General features: G+C 40.7%; 1 protein-coding gene across 2 annotated transcripts in view; it reads right to left on the bottom strand.

Annotated features, from left to right (window-relative positions):
- Positions 1–6,031: 6,031 nt before the first annotated feature.
- The window catches only part of stap2a (signal transducing adaptor family member 2a), an 11,445-nt gene continuing 1,345 nt past the window's right edge, over positions 6,032–16,131 (bottom strand). Inside the window, exons 2-11 of one of the 2 annotated variants that reach the window (XM_062987852.1) lie at positions 13,081–13,152; positions 12,688–12,807; positions 11,237–11,293; positions 10,029–10,180; positions 9,519–9,650; positions 8,603–8,672; positions 8,391–8,493; positions 8,210–8,302; positions 7,581–7,709; positions 6,032–6,768 (exon numbers count right to left, since the gene is read on the bottom strand). In XM_062987852.1, the coding sequence (XP_062843922.1) occupies positions 6,713–6,768; positions 7,581–7,709; positions 8,210–8,302; positions 8,391–8,493; positions 8,603–8,672; positions 9,519–9,650; positions 10,029–10,180; positions 11,237–11,293; positions 12,688–12,807; positions 13,081–13,152 (984 nt within the window). In that variant the 3' untranslated portion in view covers positions 6,032–6,712. Of the gene's footprint in view, positions 6,769–7,580; positions 7,713–8,209; positions 8,303–8,390; positions 8,494–8,602; positions 8,673–9,518; positions 9,651–10,028; positions 10,181–11,236; positions 11,294–12,687; positions 12,808–13,080; positions 13,153–16,131 lie in introns of both variants that reach the window. The other variant, XM_062987851.1, reaches the window with a different exon arrangement.

The following is a 16,131-nucleotide window of genomic DNA, read 5'->3' as shown; positions in this document are numbered from 1 at the left end:
GTTTGTAGCTCTTCCACAATTCTACTGTCAGAATCTCAGTCAAATCTCTGTAAAATACTGGAACTGTTCTGGCCTTCCAAAACTCCAACATTTCACTACGTCAACACAACAGCCTCCATGCTGAGATAAATGACCTGGCTTTATTCATGCAGCCTGCCTCTTCAAAGAGCCAGGACCATTGTGAGGCCATCTGAGAGAGACATAAAAAGAGAGAGAGAGAGATGGAAAAAGTGTAGTAGGTAGTAAAGTGGCAACAGCAATTCTGTTGCTGCATGTGTGAAGTAATTGTGACTTTTTGCAAGCGTGAACATTTCTGTAACAGGATGTGGAAAACAAAAAAAGGACAGGAAGTAAAAAGGCTCTCTGGTAACAGATCATACACAAGATTGTGCTGATGCATATACAGGTTTAATTAAAGCATCGTATTAGATGTTCTTTCCTTGCATGTTTAAGCAACATATTTAATGACAGGATTTAAAAGAGTTCCAAAATAGTAATTAAAGCAGTGGTGTGTAAATCTGAAACCTGTTGGTGATAACTGAACATTTGTAGATTTATCACTGTCACTGTCAAATGAAGCTAATGTTAATGAATAAGTACTAAATCACAAGTAAAAATTCCAAAATTCTAAAAACACAGAAGGTAAGGGTAATGATTCTCATCAAGACCTAAAACAGTGACTTTCTTGAGTCACTGAAGACCTGAAAAAGTGACTTTCTTGAGTCACAAAAGACCCCAAAAAGTGACTTTCTTGAGTCACCAAAGACCCCCCAAAATTTTTTTCGAGACCCTAAAAAGTGGCTTTCTTGAGTCAATGAAGACCCGAAAAAGTGACTTTCTTGAGTCACCAAAGACCCCAAAAAGTGACTGTCTTGAGTCACCGAAGACCCCAGAAAAATTATTTTCTTGAGACCCTAAAAAGTGGCTTTCTTGAGTTACTGAAGACCTGAAAAAGTGACTTTTTTGAGTCAATGAAGACCCAGAAAAAGTGACTTTCTTGAGTCACCAAAGACCCAGAAAAGTGACTTTCTTGAGTCACCAAAGACCCTAAAAAGTGACTTTCTTGAAGTCCTGAGATCTCACAACCTTGCTGTTATCTTTACAGGAAAGCTACCATTGCCAGTCATGGGATGTCTCCAATGAATAAGCTCTTATGCATGCTTGTATGCAAGCCAAAACAGGTCAATAAACTCATTCATCGTTGGTAAGTCCTTTTTTGGTCAGGGAGACGGTAGGTCCAAGGTCAAGGCTAGATGCACAAGGCAGGACTTCACCTTGGACAGTGCAACAATCTAACTAAACAATCTATAATTAGATATGCTCAGCAAGAAGATGTACAGGTCTATGAGTTTTTATTGCATCTCCCCTTTTATTGGCTGCTGTAGTGACAGATTCCTGCAAAGAGCCCAGCAAACATGGAATTCTACACAGCGAGATTTGTCTACCACTCATACCATATCAATCTGACATCAATGTATATTAACAAACTACCATGAAGTTGCTCAGAGAAAACATTGGAGATCTTTTCTTTCTACTTTCTTCAGTTAAATAAAGATTCAAGAAAATGAACAAATATTTTCATTGGCCTTTTGATTGCAGTTTACAAAATCTAAATCTAACTTTTCTGGAAATGAGGTCTGTAGTCTGTAGTAGTACTAGGAAACAATGCTAAACCTGAGCTTGGTAACATTATTCTTAGCACTGTGAACATTTCCTTTTAAGTTTTTGGTTTTTACCACATTGGTGCACACTCTCACAGTGACATTTCAACACTTGGTTGGTTTCTCATTTCATAACGCAGAGAGAAGAAGGATTTTTCACATGCCAAGTGTAATATTTTCTGCATATTTTTGGGGTGGAATGGGGTGGGGGATCTTTCTACTTTCCAAACCATAGTCGCTTATTAGCAATGAAAAACTTTTTTAACTTTTTATTCCTCTAGCAAATATTGTAGTTTTAGGATAAGAACACATGAACAACATCACAGTTATACAATTTGGCTGGTAAGGTGCACCTAGATAATCCTAGCAACCAAACACTGTAAAATCCATTCTAGTGCTAAAGGCAAAGTCTTACATTCTAAGACATTTTGCAACATTATGTATATTTATTGCAGTTTTCCCTTTTTCCATTATCTCAGTTGTTTGAGCATCTGAACAAACATAATGTCCATGGGGGAAGAGGATGGAATGGCCAAAACAGCCTAGCCAGTGGGAGATGCACTTGTCAGTGTGCTCTTAGTGCCTCAAGCCCGGTTTAAAAAAAAAAAGTTGGGTTCTGCATGTGTATAAACTGTATCTGGTATGTGGATCAGAAACAGTTTCAGAGGAACTGAAAAAAGTGATCGTGATTTAGATGGCCTTTACAGTCAATTTTAGTCTGTTTGCCTTGCCAATAAACAATCCTTAGCACATTCACTGTACCTTTGTTTGCTTTAAGAGCTCATATTATAGATTTGACCAAACCCTGGAAGGTTTTTAAGGCAGTGGAACTGTACTGTTTGTGGAATTGTTTTGAAAGAGGTTTATATTATTGAATAAAATTACATATATAAAAACTATAAAACTACATATAAGTAAACTAAAGGCTGCAGAGAAATCTGTCATGATCATCCCTACGGAAAGCACTTTAAGGTGGAATTGCCCAGAGCAGTTATTCGTAGGGTAGTTTCCAAATTAAATGTGTACATTTGTTCTTTTTACAAGGACCCAGTCAATAACAGTCATTCCTGAAAGCTACGCTGTGTAAAAAATTGGTATTAGGTTTACTAATACAGGGTCAACAGTGGGGATCATATAGTCAGCTTGACAAACTTAAATTTTACCAGGTCAAATTTGAGCTACATCTACATCTGTATGTAACATCTACATACAAATGTCTCAAAATGTGTTCGTCATTATACAACATAACGTACTTCATGTTAATTGTTTTACAATTTAGATGTGTTAGAGGATGAAAATAAAATCTAGAAATTAAAACTAATATAAAAATGAACTGCTAAAATAATTTAAAACAGAATGAGTTAATTATACAATAATAAGTTGAGTGTAATGACTAAAATGTCCTGACATCTGGGATGAAGACACTGAGCAAACCCTGTCATTATGATAAAGTATTATGACATACTACAAGTACAAACCATGTACACCAGCTTGCACAACACAACACACACATGCATGAATACACAGGTAGTCATGTTACAAAATTACCCTTTCTGCCATGAAATGTCAAGACAGCAGCTGTTACAGAAATACCCTCAATAGCAAGAACGCACAGGCCCTGTTTCTAGAGAAGTTGGGATGTCAGTAGTTGGGACAGAAGCATGTTAAACGTTGTTGACATTACAGATGTTTAAGATGTTTAATCTGCACTTATGATTCTCTACTTATTTATTTATGTTGAAGGGTTTCTTATTGACTTGAAAACATGAATACAGTGTTTTAGGGAATAATTGTTTCTACTTACTAAAGAATTCTACTTCTTTAATCAATCACAAATAATTCAATACAGCTTGAAAGTATATGTATTATTTAATTATGGGCCTGTAAGATGTATAATGTTGATGCATACATCATACTTCGGCTCTTCCTTTGAGTTTGGACTAAGCATGTGTAAATTAAACGTGTGGAAATTAAACACAAAAATTATATATATACTGTATATATATATATATATATATATATATATATATATATATATATATATATATAATTTATACATATAGCAGCTTTTTAACAAAGAAGAGTTTAACAAAATGTTCAGTAAAAAAGCACAATAATAATAAAATTGGAAATCCTTATGGAAACAGTATGTTAACATAAAAGAAACATTAATTTTGCATGAGTGACTTACCATATAAATCAGCTTAAGTTCGTCCCTCTTGATGCTCTTCACCTGATACACTATCAAACACTCCGCTTGACTTGTCTCATGCAAAACAGAAAGATCTGAGTAAGATTAAAGAAGGGGTGAGTACTACAAGGTCATGTGGATAAATTGCCGTTTGTCCTCCAGGTTGGCGTGAATGTGGCTCATGCAGCTTGCTGCATTGTTGCTGTGGAAATCAAACAGCTCGGGCCCTGGTGAAGTGTGAAAGAGCTACGGTTAGATTCCTTAGCCTGCGAAACTGAAGAGAATAGGCACGTTACAACAAGCTGCACACACACACACAAAACACACACACACACACAAACACGTCACTCCACGAGGAAAGGAGAAAAAGAAAAACAAAAAGAGAAGGGTAGTGGTGGTGGTGGTGGTGGGGGGCTACCTAACAACCTGCCTTATTATATTATATTATACCCAGGTGCTCATTTGTACAAGATCTCTTTTCTGCAACAAAGAGAATGATTTTAAATAATAGATATTAAACCAAACGAACATGGAAGTGAGACACAGAATTGAGAACTGCAAGAACTTTTGGGTTTTACTGTGTAAAAGGAAATAGATAATTTCAGTACTTAAAAAAGAGCCGTTTCATGTATGGAATTACATCTAACCAAAAAGACGTAACCTCGGTCAACGTACTCTGTACTGTTGAGAAATTCAAGACGTTCTTAACTTAACTTGGTTAATTAATGGTGGAGCCAAGTGAATGAATAATTTACTAATATTAATGGAGTGTAGAGTTCTCACAATTTACCAATGCTGATGATTGTTTGTTTTATTGGGATTTTAACGTCATGCTTTACACTCTGGTTACATTTATGACAGGAACGGTAGTCACCCATTACACAAGGTTCATCAGGTCACAAGTTTATATCGAACACAGTCATGGAAAATTTAGTGTCTCCAATTCACCTCACTTGCATGTCTTTGGTCTGTGTGAGGAAACCGGAGCTCCCGGAGGAAACGGGGAGAACATGCAAACTCCACACAGAAAGGACCGGGACCACCCCACCTGGGGATTCGAACCCAGGACCTTCTTGCTGTGAGGCAACAGTGCTACCCACTTTACCCAGCCAATGATTGTTAAATGTTACTGCCATATAGTTATTTATCAAATCATCATTGGCACATAAGTAGTATTTGTGTGGGCACCTATTTTTTATTAGATTAATTGTTCATGCTTTATACAAAGAAGGCATCCATTGCTGACGCCTACTGTATATCTTTGCCCTTTCAAAAATAGCAATGGTGAAATTCACCTTTTTGTGGCTGGGGTAATACTTCTTGTACCATATACATACAATTTTTTACCCTAAATATACAATAAACACGTACAAAATACCCTAATCTACTTAAATTTAAGTAAATAGGTTGAATTAAACAAGAATGTGACAGGGTAAACATCAATAATACGTATAAAGTAATATTTATCATTGTGATCACTGGCTCCATCTAGTGGTTATAGCTGTACATTACAGTTGAGGATGTTGCTGCGTTAAAAACCCAAACCAGATTAGCCGAATCTATTTAAATGTTCTATATAAAAGAATACATTGCCAATAAAACACGAAAACACCATAAACAAAGAAAACACCCTAAATTAGAAATGCTTCTAATATGATTTAATTCTATTATTTACTTATTTTTGGATGTTTGCATAGTCGTTTTTATGATGTCCATAAAAAACACTAAACACTGATCAAAACAAGCTAAGCTAATTAGCTTCTTATAGGATAGGGGTTGCTGGAGCCTATCCCAGCTTTTCAATGGGCGCAAGGCACACAGTAACACCCTGTATGGGACGCCAGTCCATCGCAGGGCAGACACACATACACACACACACGCATTCACTTATAGGGCAATTCAGTGTCTCCAGTTAACCTGACTGCATGTTTTTTAACTGTGGGAGAAGACTGGAGCTCCCGGAGGAAACCCACGCAGACACTGGGAAAACATGCAAACTCCACACAGAAAGGACACCGACCGCCCCACCTGGGGATCGAACCCAGGACCTTCTTGCTGTGAGGCGACAGTGCTACCCACTAAGCCACCGTGCCGCCCTAGATTAATTTAACAACACTTAAAATAAATGTAATGAATTGAACGTAGCAACATGTGACAAACAGTTCTTTTGACACCTGGATTGAAAAAACATCCCTTTACTTCCAATAAATATAACAAAAACCAAGTGATACTCACATGAACTGAGAGCTATGTACAAACAGTAGCACCATGCACATTTACAACCCAGTAACGACAACTACAGGTCAGTAGTCAGCTGAGAAAACTAACACAAATACATTATTCTCTACACAAATACTATACACATCTCACCATGTGGCAGATCTGACAGTATGAGTCAATCTCATTTCAAGTAGCATCATACGAATTTGAAAACATATAGTTTTCTTTAGAACTCACCAAACAGTAAAGATTTGAAGTAAATTCACTGGAACCCACTAAACATGTATTACAGGTACAGTGCATCAGAAAACACATAACTGTACAGTTTCACTGTCAGTCCAATAAGACATTTTTAGTGGTCTGATGCTCATGTGTGTTGATGCATTTAGTGACCAGTCCCATAAAAACCTGATGCAAATGCAGTAAGCAGAAACACTAATCAAAATTCCATTCCATTTTTTATAGTTCCCGTGGTCGATTCTGACATTCCAAAGCAGGAACTTTTTGTTCTGTTTAGTAATGAAGCACCACAGAAATGAGACAAAGTCTGTATGCAGCGACTCGTATCACAAGGCACTGGCAGTATCAGAAGGCCAGGTGGTGAGGCTGCACTGCTGATCGTCCGAGGAAAAGAAGGGAATTAGTCCTGACTGGTCCGCCTCTGTTCCAGCTTCTGTTTGAGCTCGTCTGTGAAAGCTGATGGACAGAAAAGGATGAATAGAGGTGAGTCAGATGTGAGGATGATCGCTGTAGAAAAATAGCACTAGTAGGTACTAGGAGGAATTGTGAGAATGTATATACTGTATATAGTTGGTCTAACTGCAAGTCAACAAGGTGTTTGGGCCAAGCTGAAAACTACACTCAAAGAAGACGACCTTATTCCAGTAGTCTATGGTCCAATCCTATGGTCCAAAACTTCTTCTAGCTTCTAACTTGGCACCACTTCACCCCAGCCTCTAGGAGCCTGTATCAAACCATCCTTTTCATGCACTTTATCCCATGACATGGGATCAAGTGCATATACCATTGTAGGTCACTTGATGTCGTCCTACGAGAATAAATGACTCTCAAATGAGTTGGCCCAACCCATTAAAAAATGGAGAGTCAATTTTTAACCTTAGTAGTAGGTGAGTCAGATGTGAGGATGATCGCTGTAGAAAAATAGCACTAGTAGGTACTAGGTGGAATTGTGAGAATGTATATAAACCTCTGCTAACCATTCTGCTTGAAGCTAAAATTTTCTACTTAAATCCAGTCAGACCACAAAACTTTCGGAACTTTATGTAAGAAGCTTGTGACAGGAGTGACAGCTGGATTGATGACCTGACCTAGGCAGTATGGCTGTAGTTTCATAATTTCCGTATTGTTTATTGATAGACTGAACTAAGTGCTGAGCATTTAACTGTTACATTTTATCTCACAATAAATTAAGCTGTAATGTGTGTGTATTTGTGTGTATCTTTGTGTGTGTTAGTGTGTGCATGCAGGTTCTACATTGCGACTCTTACTCTGTGCGAGTGGCGAGGGTGCGAGTACCAGTCTTCTCATAGGGCTGGAGGGTGAACCTGGAGGGCTCAGAGATCTGCTGGACGGGCTGGGGGATTTTGATTGTGACCTTAGTGTCCATCTGTCTGCTCCTGCTTAGTAAGCACACACACACACACACACGAAATCATTGTAAGAAAATTATTATCATTTAACTGTGTATTATTACAACGTGCTAGATTGCCACCTTATAGATTGGTCTAACTAAGTCAACAAGGTGTTTGGGCCAAGCTAAAAACTAGACTCAAAGAAGACGACCTTATTCCAGTAGTCTACGGTCCAATCCTATGGTCCAAAACTTCTTCTAGCTTCTAACTTTGCACCACTTCACCCCTGCCTCTAGGAGCCTGTATCAAACCATCCTTTTCATGCACTTTATACCCACGACAAGGGATCAAGTGCATATCCCGAATGAGTTGGCAGTCATGCCATTCAATGGAGAGTCCGTTTCCAACCTTAGTAGCTTCAGTGTTCCTGTTGTCTGCTGCTAGACCTTGTGCTTATAAACCCCCATAATTATTATTATAATAAATGATAAACATAATAAACATGCCAGATTTTGCAACTGTCAGACTGTTATGTAGTATTTTACCTTTTGGGGGTAATGATGGCCCACTTGAGAAAGTGCTGGTGGGTGCACAGTGCAGTATTCGCTCTCCATTCTCATCGTTAGATGAAATGTAAGCTGGACAAATGATAAGGAATCTCAGCATTGAACATAAACACATGCAGTGATGGTTAAGTCAATAACAGTGTGTGTGTAGCAGGCATACTGATATTCTCTTCGTAAGGCTCCTCTAGTAAGAAAGGCTGAAGCGTCCCGGCCGTCTTCTCCACCAGTGCATTGATGACATCATGAAGTGTTGGACACGGGATCTGGCGAGAGACAGACCAGGCCATTATTCTCCTCTAGTCTGGACACTGATCTCACTGTCCTATCATAATGCTCTGTTTTCACTAGACAGAGCCATGAATCCATACATACTGGGTTTTCGACGTCAATGATGTAGCCTCCCTGAGGCTTCTGGGTAACCCGATAGTGTCTGAAGACTGACCTAAAAACAGATTGTGTGAAAGATACAAGTAGTTAACAAAGACAGTGAGTGTGTAGTAAAGACATGGACTTTTTTTTTTTTTTTTTTTTGCATTTTGCCCCAATTTTCCTCCCAATCTAGTCGTATCCAATTCCCCGATTGCATTACGCTTCCTCTCCACTGATGCTGATCATCACTCTGACTGAGGAGAGCCATGACTAACACACGCCCCCTCCGACACGTGTGCAGTACCGCACACGACTGCATCTTTTCACCTGCATGAGGTGAAAGAATCAGCTTTGTGTGCAGAGAGACACACCCTGATCACATTATCCCTCGTCTCTGTGCAGACAGCATCAATCAGCCAGCAGAGGTCGTAATTGCATCAGTTATGAGGAATCTCCTCCAGGCACCTACCCTTGAACAACATGCCAATTGTCGTTTGTGTAGGTGCTCAGCCTGCCGGTAGATGTCAGCTCTGGTGTGCTAGCGTGTTTTACCGCTGCACCACCTGAGCACCCAAAGACATGGTCTTCTGTTGGAAAAGGTTCAATTTAAGCTCCACCAATGTTAACCTAATGTAAGCAAAATAAACAGAAAATCAATCAGGCTATTGTAGGACAGAAGTAGCAAACATTACCCTAGCTCCTACGTGTAATATAATGGTTTCTGTTAGCCTGTTAATCACCCTTGGAATCATCCATTCATTTATTTTCTGCTTTCTCACAGCTTTATCCTATTCAGGGTCGTGGTGGATACAATTCACAGGGTGAAAGGTAGGAAACACCCTGGACAGGTCGCCAGTCCATCACAGGTCAAACACACACAGCTCCTGACTGCATCAATTCGATAATTTTTTAATCGTACCCATTAAGGTCTTGTCGTGTGGTGACGGCGAGAGACGTCCCGTCTCTGCCTGGCCTGAGCAGCATGTTCCCGCAGTCAGGGTGACGCTCTAACAGGACCTCAGCTTCCGTACGAGAAACCGGTCTGAAACACCTGGTCCAGAGAAAAGATGGATTCACCAGCATATACAAAACAAAGCAAGAAGTTCGTTGCAGACTGTAATTATTATCAGTGGATATGGTGAACGAAGAGACCCTAAATAGTCCTTAAAACCAGCAATTGAATAGGAACGAAAATAAAGAGAATTAAAAAATATAAATAATATAAATAACGGCCAAGGCCCTGCAGTGATTGATGGTTGACTATCAGTGCAAAGACACTAAAGACTTAATTATTGCATCTCTAATTAATATTTTTGTTAATGTATTTCATTATGATTCATATTAATATTATTATTAGTGTGTGTTTCCTACCAAAAACCTGTGTCCTAGGCGTCCTAGCAAAAAATTTACAAGGAGCAAAAATACTCACGCTGGTATCTCCCCTACTAGAGGGAGTGAGAGAGGGGATGAGGGGGCTCTGGAGAGTGAGCGAGCTTTTCTTCTTTGCCTCTCCTTCACCACCACCTCCCTCAGCATGTGCAGTTGCCCGGGCAGCAGGGTAAGAGTAGTGGGTACTTTCAGCTGAGGACCAGAGTAATGCAATGATTTAGTCACGACTGCACAAGAATTCTCAAATATTAAAGTACTGGCTTAAATAATGGCTCTCTCCATCCAAAAATTTGAGACAGGGGGCAAAGTAAAGGTGCTAGGCCATCATTTCGGAGAAGTCAGCATTGTTCCAACCTGGGTGGGTGCTCGACAGTCTCGGTCGTGTCTTTGGGGCAAGGAGTCAGATAGGGATTCTCTTTATTGTTTCCTACTGTCTGATCAAGTCTGGTTCCTGTCCAGGTTTCTTTCTTGTAATATTTAGAGAGTTGCCGCTGTCACCCTCATTGCTAAATTATGGGTTTTTGGACCTGAAATCTGTCCAAGTTGCTTAGAGACAATGTCTTCGTTAAGAGCACTATACAAATGCATTTGAAATTTACTGATATTCTACTACACCATCGACTCATGACTGTACACCCCGTGCACAAAGAGCGTTCCAAAAAGGCGTGTAAAGGACCTCAGTAAAATACACAGAGCCCTGACCTCAACCCCAATGACAAGCTTTGGGATAAAACACATCAGATCACACTGAATGGGCACAAATCCCCACAAACACACTTTAAAATCTTGTAAAAAGCTTGCACTCTGCCACCCAAGCGCCTGATTGAGGAGAACGAAGGTAACCCATGCCCCCTCCGACACATGGGCAGCATTACACTTACACTTTGACGAGTGCAGTGCGGATCAGCACTGTGTACGGAGAGACACACCCTGAGAGCACTCTTTTCCCCATCTCTGTGCAGGCGCCATCAATCAGCCAGCAGAGGTCGTAATTGCATTAGTTATGAGAGAGTCCCTATCCGGCTTAGTCCCACCCCTATCTGAACAACAGGCCAATCATTGTTCATGTGGCTGCTCAGCCCAGCCGGCAGGTTCCAGTGTGTGTTTTTACAGCTGAGCCACCTGAGCGGCCCCAACTTTTCTATGTCTAATAATACCCTTTAATGAGGTATTAAACCAACAAGTAGGAGTGATGAAAAAATCAGGATATAAAGCATTGCACAGTCAGATAATTCAGTGTTTACTCACATCCACTACAGAGTACAGAAAGCCTTTCCACAGCTCACGTGCTTCCAAATTAGGAGCCTGCAAAAGGTGATAAAGACAAACAAAAACACTAAGAAAAAGAATCTACTACTATTAGGCTCTTATTTTTAATAGCGAGCTTTAAAATTAAATTACAGATTTTAAAACACCTAAAATGTGTTGGATCAGGGGTGCCCAATACATTGATCACACCTCATTCAAACAGGTCAACATGACTGACATTAATGTGGCCACTCTTTCTTTAAATTGCTGTTTGGTACCATAGCTATGCCTCAGCCTGCCTAAAGCACTGTAAATCTAGAAAGTTTTCATTCATCAGTAGCCAGTTTGCACAATTTTTGCATTTTTCCTTATGTGACCTACACTGTTTAGCAGATCTCAAACTACAAAAGTATTGGCACCCCTGTGTTAGAAGAAACATTCACGGATTGGAAAAATAAATCATTATACAACAGAAACACACAGAACCATTTACAATTTCTTATCAAGAAATCCAGATACTATAAATATGCAAATTGAAACCCAGCCCGGCCTCACACCTCCTCCCACTCCCCCTGATAAACTGCATTAGCATATTAGAATATTCATCATATATTCTCCACTGCAAGCACTTTATCCTGATCAGGGTCTTGTTTGCTACACTTACCATATAGGAGCACTTTGTAGTTCTACAACTACTGACTGTAGTCCATCTGTTTCTTTGCATGCTTTGTTAGCCCACTTTCGTGCTGTTCTTCAATAGTCAGGACCCCCAACAGGACCACCACAGATCAGGTATTATTTGGGTGGTGGGTCATTCTCAGCACTGCAGTGACACTGATATGGTGGTTGTGTGTTAGTGTGTGTTGTGCTGGTATGAGTGGATCGGGCACAGCATGCTGATGGAGTTTTTAAACACCTCACTGTCACTGCTGAACTGAGAATACTCCACCAACCAAAAATATCCAGCCAACAGCACCCCGTGGGCAGCTTCCTGTGACCACTGATGATGGTCTAGAAGATGACCGACTCAAACAGCAGCAATAGATGAGCGATCGTCTCTGACTTTAAGTCTACAAGGTGGACCAACTAGGTAGGAGTGTCTAATAAGGTGGACAGTGAGTGGACACTGTATTTAAAAACTCCAGCAGCATTGCTGTGTCTGATCCACTCATACCAGCACAACACACACTAACACACCACCACCATGTCAGTGTCACTGCAGTGCTGAGAATGATCCACCACCTAAATAATACCTGCTCTGTGGAGGTCCAGGGTGAAAGTAGGCTAAAAAAAGTATGTAGAGAAACAGATGGACTACAGTCAGTAATTGTAGAACTACAAAGTGCTTCTATATGGTAAGTGGAGCTGATAAAATGAACAGTGTAGAAACAAGGAGGTGGTTTTAATGTTATGACTGATCAGTGTATGTAAATTAACTGAACGAGACTCACGGTAAGTTTAATCTCGCCGTCCTTCATGCGTAGGTTCATCCTGGCCGCCTCCAGATTTCTGTCTCGACTGCAGTCATCAATCAGAGACACAAACCCACTCAGGTCCAGTTTCTCCACATACTGCAAATTAAGGAAACAAACATGCATTTATAAATGACACAAACACCATATCAGCCCTGTCCACGAGAGAGTTCATCCTGGCCTATAAATCTTCCTGTAATCTAATCTTTACCTGCTCATAATACTAATGTTTGTATTTGTATGTCTGCCAGAAGCACGAATCAGGAAGATTACACGAAGTACACCTAGTGGTGTTTTAATCTTCTCTAATGCTCCTGCTCTAATTACACTGCAGTGTAATAAAAACATTGTGGAAATTCACACGGTGCTTACATGGGTGTCCTTCCCATTGTTGAAGAAGTATAAAGTGTTGCCGCACAAGCACGTCCACAGGCGTCGTGATACCTGCATAAAAACAAGAGAAGAAATCTGGTCAGTTGAAAATCTTTGTACTTTTACAAGCCCAACTAGACTCAGAGGTCTGTGGATATTCTGCTAGCACACCAGCGCCGAGATTCTGAACTCCTCAGTTCGAAACTCGTTGTTGCCACGGGTCGGCTGGGCGCCATCTAGCGGGCATAATTGGCAGTGCCTGCAGCAGACACGTTTCTGCTAGGGTGGGATGACCGGACTTTATGGGTGGGGTCTTCAAATGCTGTTTAGGACCCTGATTAGCAGATAGAGAGGCACCTGTGCAGTACGCATAAGTGAAAAAGGTTCCGCTAAGGGCTGTGCGCAGGTTGAAAGAGGTGTGAGCAGCAGTATACCCACCTTGACTGTAATCAGAGATCCCCCAGCAGCAGAAGACAAAAAAATGCATAAATAAAACAGAACAAAAGAAGTCTGAAGAAGCATGGTGAAGTTTTGGCTCAAATGTAGGTAGGGATAAAGTCCAATTGTTATTTTATAATTTATTAGGACGTTTAACGTCCCTCCGACACGTGGGCAGCAGCCGTATGCATCTTATCACCTACACTTTGACGAGTGCAGTGCAGCTCAGCACTGTGTACGGAGAGACACACCCTGACAGCACTTTTTTCTCATCTCTGTGCAGGCGCCATCAATCAGCCAGCAGAGCAAAAAAATCGTAATTGCATTAGTCATGAGAGAGAGACCCTATCCGGCTTAATCCCACCCATATCTGAACAACAGGCCAATCGTCGTTCACGTGGCCGCTCAGCCTAGCCGGCAGGCAGAGCTGAGATTTGATAGGATGTATTCGAGATCCCAGCTCTGGTTCCAGCGTGTGCTTTTACCGCTGCGCCACCTGAGCGGCCGCCTTTTATTTCTGAGGTAGGTACAAACTATGGCTGAAAAACACCGAATTTGGCAACCAGGCGTATAGCACCAGTGACGTCAACCAGGCGAGGTGTATAGCGCCAGCGCCCTCTGCTGTTTAAAGTGAATATCGATTCATTTAACATGTCAAATCGATTTGAATCGTGGAATTTTTGAATCGGTTATTAACTGTATTGTGGTGCATCGTTACATCCCCAGAAAGGATCGATTCAGACAAATGCAAAATTAAAAAATGATTCCTATTGGCTGCTTCGGTTAAGGGGTTCGCCTCAGTGGATCTCAGTGCAACTCTAGTATTTATCCAGACCTTAAACCGGCATTAAAGGTGCACTGATATGTGTCTCCCTGAATAGCTAGGGTCACGTTGTCTAGGACTTCACTGTCCTACAGTGTTTTGAAGCTCTTTTTCTTAAAATATTGGGGTGTTTTTGGTGTCCTGCAGTCCTGGGGGTTCGAATTGCCAGACTAGGCTCAAAAATACAGCAGACACAAGGCATTTTGTAAGCCTAGATATTGGGGGGTGACATCAATGCACTCTTAGTGCCAGACCCAAGCCTGTAAAAATGGAAGAGTTGCATCAGGATGGGCATCCGGCATAAAACAGTGCCTAATCAAATATGCAGACAAATGATCCTCTGTGGTGACCCTTAATGGGATCAGCTAAGAGTCATTATTCATTAGAGATTCATTGTTTTGGGCTCTTCCCTGTAGCTTTTTAATGCACATTTTAAATTAAATGAATAAAATAATTAGAAAGAAAACATAAAATGATACAAACAAATGTTTTCTGCCCTCCTACAATCCTGATTGTGATGTCTAGCTCAGAGATCCTCCTTATCCTAATTCTCTCCAGTACGTTCAACCAAATCCATAGCTCTCAAGAGCATTAAACCCCCCATGGGCATCACGGAGCACAGCTGTCCTGAAACCGATCAGGCCCCCTCGACACACACCCCTCTATCCCTACATGTAAACACACCCACAGGCACCATCCCCACTGCACCTGAACCCCTCGGTCCCTTGAATATTCGGTTTACGGACGCCGGTTCTCTTTGTCCTGGCAGCATCTCCATTATGTTTTATTTAAGCGCCAGCTGATGCCTCAGTCGTAACACTTAGTCAATCGTAAATCATGCAGACACGCCATCAGTCAGTGCATGATCTCATGCTCGATCTGCAATGCGTGACTGTCACAAGATTCACCAGTTCACCAGTTTAATGTTAAACACAGTCACGGAAACCGGAGCTCCCAGAGGAAAGTCACACAAACACACGGAGAGCATGCGAACTCCAAACAGAAAGGACCTGCACCGCTCCACCTGGGCATCGAACCCAGGACCTTCTTGCTGTGAAGTGACCACTGTGCCACCCAATATGGTCAATATGTCCAGTCTTCTGTATTTATGTGTGACTGATGCACTTATGAAGCAGTTTGTAAAAGTAGAACCTGGGTTTGATCCTTACCTCCTGTCACTGGCTTTGAATTTTGCATGTTCTCTGTGTGTTCGTTAGGTTTCCTCCCATGCATAAGGTGTATTGTCTGCTCTAAAGTGTGCCTAGTTGTGTGACAGACTGATAGATATGTATCCAAATACATATCTATCTGTCTGTCTGTCTATCAATTTTTCTATCTATCTGTCTATCAATTTTTCTATCTATCTATCTATCTATCTATCTATCTATCTATCTATCTATCTATCTATCTGTATTGTCTGTCTGTCTGTCTGTAATACTATCTATCTATCTATCTATCTATCTATCTATCTATCTATCTATCTATCTATCTGTATTGTCTGTCTGTCTGTCTGTAATACTATCTATCTATCTATCTATCTATCTATCTATCTATCTATCTATCTATCTATCTATCTATCTATCTGTCTATCTATCAATTTTACTATCTGTCTGTCTGTCTGTCTGTCTGTCTATCTGTCTCTCTGTCTGTCTATCTATCTATCTATCTATCTATCTATCTATCTATCTATCTATCTATCTATCTATCTGTATTGTCTGTCTGTCTGTAATACTATCTATCTGTCTGTCTGTCTGCTCTAAAGTGTGCCTAGTTGTGTGACAGACTGATAT

This window comes from Trichomycterus rosablanca, chromosome 25 (genome assembly GCF_030014385.1).
Source record: "Trichomycterus rosablanca isolate fTriRos1 chromosome 25, fTriRos1.hap1, whole genome shotgun sequence".
NCBI classification, from domain to species: Eukaryota; Metazoa; Chordata; class Actinopteri; order Siluriformes; family Trichomycteridae; genus Trichomycterus; species Trichomycterus rosablanca.
This window is presented reverse-complemented; position numbering and strand designations above follow the sequence as displayed.